This window comes from Pollachius pollachius (assembly GCF_949987615.1).
Source record: "Pollachius pollachius genome assembly, chromosome: 10".
Classification (NCBI taxonomy): domain Eukaryota; kingdom Metazoa; phylum Chordata; class Actinopteri; order Gadiformes; family Gadidae; genus Pollachius; species Pollachius pollachius.
The window spans coordinates 12,292,759-12,301,502 of NC_136943.1; the positions used below are offsets into that span (position 1 = coordinate 12,292,759).

An 8,744-nucleotide genomic window follows, 5' to 3' on the forward strand; every position below is an offset into this window, starting at 1 on the left:
CGTCTATTGCCCGGGTCTGTGGCCACGGTGCCAAGTAGAGCCCGGGATACAGTACAGGGAGAGAGGAAGAGAGAGAGAGCGCCTCACAGGAACAAAGTTCACAGCATTTCCCCCTGTCATCTGAGGGTACCAGGCAATGCCACATGCAACATATATCTCTATAAAAACAGCCTGAAGATATTTAGATATATACATATCAAAGGTCACTAAAGGGGATTGAGACTGTGTGGTGGCCCCCTGGATCCCCCCCCCCCCAGGTTCACAGCATTTAGCATGCTGCGTGCTTTATCACAACATGTGATAAATGTGTGCGTGCATGTGTGTGTGCGTGCATATGTGTGCATGCATATGTGTGTGTGTTTGTGTGTGTGTGTGTGCGTGCGTGCCTTCTGTCTGTGGCAAGATCACGGATTGCAATGCATGGAGGGCAACAGATTGTTGTCATCCGAGTCTTCCACTGACGTGAGGAGATCATCACGGGTTGGCTGGTGCTGACTGGGCTAAGGGCTCGGCTGGCTCAAGGCAGTTCATGGGGACTTCAGATGACACAGGGGAAAGGAGCGAGAGAGCATAGACAGAAACAAGAGAGAGAGCAAGAGCGAGAGAGAGAGAGAGAGAGAGAGAGATAAAGATATATATATATATAGAGAGAGAGAGAGAGAGAGAGAGAGAAAGAGAGAGAGAGAGAGAGGGGGGGGGGGAGAGAGAGAGAATGGGAAGGGAGGGGTTTCAGTTTTTTTCAGCAGAGGAAGGGAAACTGACAGACACAGCTGGAAAAGCACGGGAGCGGTCTCGCAGTTCCCTCCGAGACCCGGTGCAAGGTACACTTCCCAAAGTTCTGGATATCCGTTTACATTTGGGGGACGGGAGTGGGAGTGGTGGTGGTGGTGTTGCGGATGGGGGGATGAGGGACGGGACGGGGGGGAAATGGGGGGGAGGGGACTCTGGGAAACATCAGTGAGCGAGCAGTTGGGAGCACTTCGGGGTAAAGACACTGCCAAGCCGTCCTCGCATCTCAACCGGGGGCCTGCAGGGCAGACCATTCGCCACCTCCACCCCTCTGGAACCCGCAGATCTACCCGCTATCAGCCTCAGCTATTTCTATGCGCTGTTTATTATTGTTGTGTGTGCGGGAGATTGTACCATGACTAAGGAAATGGCTTCTGGTTTCTGTAAACAGAGTGGACGGTACAGCACAGCAACCAGATCCTCCAATCAACAAACACTTACGTAACACAACCAGGCTTAGGCTTAGGGGGAAAAAGGTTGCCTTTTTTATGTATCTCCCAGTAGATAACCCAAGAAAAAGTAGCAGTAGTAGTAAAATAAAAATATGAAGTTGGTAAGCACTTAAAGTACTAAATTGTACTCATGGGTTTCTCCAAGGCACAACAATATCAGTGTAAAATAAATTACTATTAAATACCCCTTCCCCTACCAACTGGGACTGTTTAAGTGCAGATGTGATAGATGGGACTGTACGATACGAAAGTGGAGCATTGCTGTATACGCATCTATAAAAAGCCACACACTTTAAGTGGCAAAGAGAAACGACCCAGCACACCACACTCACACTCAGTTCCTACTAGGACAGGAGTTGAATCTATTAGATTCATAATGATCATTGTGATTATATTATTAAAACTCCTGTCAAAAAGTGGTGCGGATGGCATACTTGTTGCTCATGCTCAGTGTGTGTGTGTGTGTGCGTGTGTGTGTGTTTAGCATGCAGACACTGATAAGGCTTTGGAGAATGCCCCAATCGTCGGTGCTATCTGTTGGTCTCAGAAACCTCCCTTCTGCAACATGCTGTTAAACATTAGCATACACAGCCAGCACTCTGGCCATTTCTGAGGCCTTTGCCATGTGTGAATGTATGTGTGTGTCTCTGGGCATGCATGCTTGTAATAAGGTGGGGGGAAAAGAGCAGGTCTGGCTCTAGGCCAGACATTGCTCTTCATGCATATGGAAATTTTTGAATTGAAATAAGTTGTGGAATGTATATCTACAAGTAAGAGAAAAAAACAGAAACGCCAGTGAGACCTCACACGGAATTACTCCACAATGTGGTGCTAATGCTAAATGGCTAACTCAATTATTATTGATTGATTCATGATGGTATTTGTTGTTCCTAGAAAGGAAACAGTTCACATGTTAAAGGTACAGTGTATAGGAATTAGGGACTTCTAGCAGTGAGGTTGCAGATTGCCACGCAGGGAATTTTCCACCAGCCCTCCCTTTGTGAGGGGATATATATGAGAAGCTACGATGGCCTGTAAGGTGCCAGTAGGTACCTCCAAAATGATAAAATCGTCGACTACAGCATTGAGTTAGCCGAGTGTCAAGTGACAAGGTCCCTGGATCATAAATAAATAAGTAAATAAGTTGTGTTATTGTGTTATTTCGTCTGTAAAATTACAGGTCATAGCTTACAAGGAAGATGGCAATTGGGATTGTTCATCAAAAACAGGTGAATGCTTTGTGAATGTTGTTCTGGGTAGCTGTTGAACCTGCTCCCAATGTAGATAAAAAGGTCTACTTTTAAGGTAATGAAAACACAATTCTTAATTTCATTGGATTCTACACTTATTAAATCTTACTTTTGAACATTATTTTCCATTGTGGCCAAAATCCTTTCTGCTAGATGCCACTAAATCCTACAAACTGCACCTCTAACGTGTGTTTGGCCACGAACACCAAGGGAGATAAAAGGAATGTCTACAGATCCCAATTGAGCCAGCTTTTTCAGGATTTATAGAATGCATAAAACAACTTAATGTCAATAAACTGCCACGGTACTGCGCAAGTCTAACACCACGCTAGAGACCATGTAAAGTATGGCTGTGCAAAAAAATAATGCAAGAGAAAAGAAAGGAAAAGTGAGGTAGATGGAAAATCAACATTGTTTTTCAAAAAACCCTATCTCAGCTATCTCAATTGTATTCTTTGGTGTCCTAAACCAATGACACTCAACCCATAAGTCTGGAAATATCTCAAACAACCATTTCCTTGGACCAGTCTCCAGGGGATAACACTACACATCAACCAAGTTGACCGGTCTTACCTTCATCAGACAATTTGAAAGAATAATAATAAAATATGGCTAAAGTGTAAACTTCTGTGTGAGGTCCTCGTGAGATCACGGGGTTTAAAAGACAGAGGGGGAGTTTGTCTCACAATTCCCGTTGGGGTCCGTCCCTTTCCCAGTGTCATCGCAGACCTCTGCCTTCTCCGAGCTCCTGTCCCCGGGATCGCTGTTTTCCTCTGAGCTACCCTTGTTCCGGGGTGGCTGCTCGCTCTGCCAGCTGTGTCCGGTGTAGATATATCCACCTTTGTTCGACAGTTGGGCGAAACGGCTCTTCATGCAAAGGAGCTCCTGGAAGGCGTACCGGAACTCGGGGCTGCGGCAATATATGAGCGGGTTGAACGCTGAGTTTGCGTAGCCGATCCAGTTGAGCACCTTGAACGTTTGGTCGATGTTGTCCACCTTCCAGATGGCCCCCACCACGTTGAGGAGGAAGAAGGGCAGCCAGCTCAGCGTGAAGATCCCCATGATGATGCCCAGAGTCTTCAAAGCCTTATGGTCCCTCAGGCAGAACTTGGTCTTCTTGCCGCCACGGCCCACGTTGATCTCCAGTGAGGCCGCGTCGCTGTTCCTCATGTTCTGGAAGCGGCCCATGCTCTGGTCGATCTTCCTCAGTTGCCGCTTGGCCTCCTGGAAGACGCGGCTGTACACGAACACCATGATGAAGAGGGGGATGTAGAAGGAGACGATGGACGAGGTGATGGCGTAGCCCGCGTTGGTGTTGAAGTCGCAGCAGCTGCTTTTGTTCATGCAGTCCCGGGCCACGTCGCTGTTCTCAACCCACCACTTCATGTGAATGGGCAGATAGGAGATGAGGGCGGCTATCACCCACACGAGCAGCACCACGATACGGGCCTTGCACTTGGTCAGCATGGACTGGTAGCGGAAGGGGGAGGTGATGGCCAAGTAGCGGTCAAGGGCTATGACGCACAGAGTCTCGATGCTGGCGGTCACGCAGAGTACATCGGTGGCCGTCCAGAACTCACACCAGAAGCTTCCAAAGTGCCACGTGTTGAAGATAATGTAGCAGGCGCCGAACGGCACCACGACGAGGCCCATGATGAGGTCGGCGCACGCCAGCGACGTGATGAAGCAGTTGGTGACGTTCTGCAGGCGCTGGAAGCGGGCGATGGCCGTGATCACCAGGATGTTGCCAAAGACAATGGCCAGGACCAGCAGGGACATGAAGATGCCCAGCAGGACCATCTGAACCTCGGTGTAGCCGCCCTCCTCGCCCGTCCCGTTGGACGAGGCGTTGCGGCGCTCCAGGACTCCCATGATCTCGCTTCCCATGATCTGTGCACAGACATGTGGACAACACATGGAGTCGCCCGGCACACACACAAACACATGAACACACACACACAAAAACACATGCACATGTACACGTACACGTACACACAGACACACGCACAGACACACATGCACACATAGATACATACACACACACACATTCACACGCACACACACAGACACACACAATGACGCACACACAGACATATAAACAGCCAAAGACACACACGCAGATACAGAGACAAACACAAAGGCAGTTGTACACACACATACACACACACATTAGCAAAGCTTCATTAAGTGAATGTCTGCTACATATATAACTATACATTGACCAGTTTCGTAATTATAAGCATAAAAGCAAAACTCATTGGCGAGTTTAAGAAACCAAACCTCAGCAGAAATAAAAGTACAAACCTCCACAGGTAGTTGTCCCTTCCAAAGCTCCTACACAAAGCAGAAATGTCTAAAAGCAGCCAGCTCCGTCTGCCATCGCTTCTAACATTACTTTCTCCTTTCCCTCACCTCGCTGTGCCCCCCCCCCCCTCTCTCTCTCTCTCTCTCGCTCTCTGTCTCTCTCTCCCACACACACTCCCACAACCTCTCTCTTTCTCTTTCTGTCTCTCGCTCACTCACTCACTCAGTCAGTGCTTCGCTTGAGCCGTTCCTTCTTATGCGGCTGCCAGGCTATTTGTCAAAGCCCTTATAACATTCAGTGGTGACATCATTGCCATGGCTCAGCCAATCAGATGACCAGACTTTGGAACGAGCAGAGTAACTGCTGAAAGTTTGAACAGAAAGTCTCCACTGGTGCAGTGGGATGCATAAATAGAATATAATATTTGACAAAAGTTATTATTTATGTCATTTGGGGTGTTTTGAACAAGCACTAGATTGAAATTATTATTATTGTTAAAGATTTTTTTTATACTTAAAATGGATTTATTGTGCCAACTTACACAGTTTGCATTATTTCTTACCACTTTTTGTGAGATTAAGAAAATGAAAGCATAGATTTCCTATTCAGCTAAAACATTAACACACTTTAAACAACACCTAAAATTATGACGAGTGTGCTTATCATATGCAAAAATATGCAAACATTTCCTTAAGGTTATGGCAGATTTGAGGGTTACATTTTGCAGCATGCTTGTGGTTCAGGTGGGGTTAACACAAGAATGAGGGTGACTGCAAAGAACACGATCGACTTTATTGAATTGACATTTCCATTAAATTAATTTATGGAGATATAGCCATATTGTGATTTGGTAGCAGTTGTTTAGATATGTTGTTTAGCCGCTTATTCACTGCTAATATAACATATAAACTTGTGTGTGCATGGTTTATTTGTGTCTGTTTCTCTGTCTCCCTGTTTGTCCGTCCGTATACATCTGTCTATATTTCGGTCTGTCAGCCTCTTTGTTTGTTGGACTGTCCGTGTGTCCATCCTCCTTCCGTCTGTGTTCCTGTCTGTCCGTCTGTCCATCCATCCGCCATCCTGCATGTCCTTCCCTCCTCTAGTAGTCATTCTGTTTATCTGCCTCTCCTTTCGCCCATTTGTCTCTCTGTCTCTCGATCCGTTAGTCATCTGTACGTCTGTATGTCTGTCACATGAGTGTTTGTGGGTGGGCTGGTTGTTTTTGTAAACCTATGATTCCCTGTGGAAGCTAACAGTGGTCCCGCTGTGTTGCTTAATTCATTGTGCGCACTAGATCAGAGACTAAATGAAGAAAGCCACACAAAAGGGTTTTAACTATTTTTTCGGTTGTATAACCTCTTCATAGTTCATTATAGGCATGGACATTATGCTCATATGACGTTAACCGCAGTAGAAAGATTGAATAATGTATTCTTTGTGAAAAGATCACAACTAAGGCCTAAGGACAATAAGAAATCTGTGTGTGTGTGTGTGTGTGTATGTGTGTGTGTGGCAGTGTGTGTGTGTTCAAGGGTACGTGTTTGTGTGTGTGTTCATACCTGTGTGTGTGTGTGTGATTCTGTGTGCATGTACGCAATTCCGTGCAGGTTTGTGTGGCTGGGGAGTGAGGCATGCTATATTAACCATTATATTATATCATAGCATAATCCCTGGAGTGTTGCAAAGCTCTGGTCTTCCATTGACTTAAGAAGCACAAGGCACTTTTCCCCTTTCCTTGTGTATCTAACCTCAACAAAACAGCTTGCTATGTGTTAAAGCAATATGGCTGCATCAGGCGAGGCACACACCCCACCCTTAACACATCAAGACTCATCGCAGGCACAAGCAGGTATCCCTGATGATTAAATATTACCTTTCATCAAGCTTTGTGTGGGCGCCTAAGGGCTCGGGCTCGATTGGCTCCATCTGATTGCTTGAATGTCCTGCCCTGTCCACCCCTTGCATAGTACACAGAAAACAAAGAATAGCTAACTTCTACTGCTTTGCAGTTGTCCTTGTTAGCCTTTGCGAAATGTGGAACACGCAAGTTCGATTGATAATCCCGACTTGTTGTCCTGTTTTGCAGTCATGTGTGGGTTCTCGATTTATCAGGACTTGTGTTTCCTCAGTGTGACATCTTTCTTCCTGTATCCTGGAGGACCATCCCAAATTTTTCAAAGTCCTGCAGAAAAACCTGGCTCTAGTCCACATTCTCAGTTGCTGCCCAGATGCCTGCCATGAACACAACATTAGAACAGAGGACTTGGAACTCAGCGGCTTGTGTCCGCCCAGCTGTTATTTCTTTAAGCAGCAAGCAAGTGCGATCGATGCAACTATTCAGTCTTACTACAGATTCAATGTGTCCAATCCAACAAACACCTTCTCATACACACACACACACACACACACACACACCAACACACACACAGACACATGCAGCCCTCTCTTATATTTCGGCTCAGTCTGAACAATACCGGGATGCTTTTGCTGTGTGTGTGTGTGTGTGTGTGTGTGTGTGTGTGTGTGTGTGTGTGTGTGTGTGTGTGTGTGTGTGTTGTGTTTGTGTGTGTGTGTGTGGATGTGTGTGGATGTGTGGATGTGGGGGTGGGGATATTGCTTTACCAGTTGTGGAAGAGGAAACCAATGCAAGTCTCCCTCTCTCTCTGTCTCTCTCTCCCAATCTTGAATATATATTGAAGAGCTGGAGCTAAACAGCACTGGATCCTTCAAAGGGCGAATCCACTCCATACTACTAAACTGCCAGTTTGCAAGTCTAGTAGTGACACCTGGATTAAGGTATTTAGAGTTCATTAATGTCTTCCTCTTAAAATTATTACTTGAACTCTCTTTAACTCGCAAGACGGACTAAGGATGAAAGAAACGATCAGAAACTATTTCAGCCATCGAACGTGAAAAGGTCAAAAGAATGTTGTTCCAAACTCTGGCTGTACTATCCTGTCTGATTCCTTCATGCTCCAACTGATTCAAAGAATGACTTTCGTGCCCAATCAACGCTCGTCCCCATCTAATGTCTCTTGAACAGAACACATTCCCCTCAGGATCAGTCCCAAGTCTTAATCCTTTAATTGCCTCGCTGGAATTAAAGGCCTACCGGGAGCCCCAGCCAGGCTTCACCCAAACATCCCGGGGAGACAGAGATACAGAAAGACTAAACAACTGGAGACAACATCCCCAAAGTCCAGGCCAAGCTTGAAGAAGCGGTCGTAAAAGCGGCGAGTCAACACGACATTGCAATCAGTTTAGTGAGTCTGGCTTGTGTCTTTCTCTGGTATCTCAGCGGCAGAGTCTACACGACCACAGCTCCAGACTCAGAGCAAGACGGTGTGCGCTGCTCGCTCCTAGACATACTCAAGGACTCTCTATACAAGGACTGGCATCGCCATAGGTCTGGCTGAAGGCGACAGCCAATGTGCTGCTGTAATGTGAATGTCTATCCTGTAATCATAAACATAGGGTAATAATGTGATGCTTTATTGACCCTCAGGTAGAAGCACAAGGCTTGCACGCGTGGGGTTGCAGCAGAGTTTGCTCAGAGGTCAAAGAACATCGGGCTAAAGGTGAGTCAGGTCAATTGTATTTGTAGAGCCTTAGATCACAGAGGGGAGAGAGGCCCACCCTTTTTGAAATCCCCCTCACCCTAAGCCCCCTGACGGGCTTAAGGAAACTATAAAACTATCCTGAATCCAGAGGGAAGAAACCTTGATAAGGGACACAGAGGAGAGGTCCCTCCTTCCAGGGTTAGGAGTGCAACATCTGCGCAATGGGAGGACATATAATGGTTGCATAAAACAAAAGCAGAAACAATGCTTCAAGTAAATTAGATTGTCATGGTACTAGAATGAGTGCCAGTGCCATTTACTAAGTAAAAACAACCCCAACAACTTTGGATTCAAAACCTTTCATAGGAAACCCCTCATGAAACCTTTA

At 46.3% G+C, this 8,744-nt stretch overlaps 1 protein-coding gene across 1 annotated transcript; it reads right to left on the reverse strand.

The window, feature by feature from the left end:
* Nucleotides 1-214: 214 nt before the first annotated feature.
* adrb2a (adrenoceptor beta 2, surface a) lies at nt 215-4,920 on the reverse strand. The gene is made up of 2 exons (XM_079745145.1): nt 4,796-4,920; nt 215-4,381 (listed from the first exon to the last, which is right to left on the reverse strand). Exon 2 carries the CDS (start codon nt 4,376-4,378, stop codon nt 3,149-3,151), a length of 1,230 nt encoding a protein of 409 aa, XP_079601271.1. The 5' UTR covers nt 4,379-4,381; nt 4,796-4,920; the 3' UTR covers nt 215-3,148.
* Between the last annotated feature and the right edge of the window lie 3,824 nt (nt 4,921-8,744).

Bases quoted from the DNA above. Each gene is read 5' to 3' on its own strand.
- adrb2a (XM_079745145.1), bottom strand. From the start codon at position 4,378: ATGGGAAGCGAGATCATGGGAGTCCTGGAGCGCCGCAACGCCTCGTCC.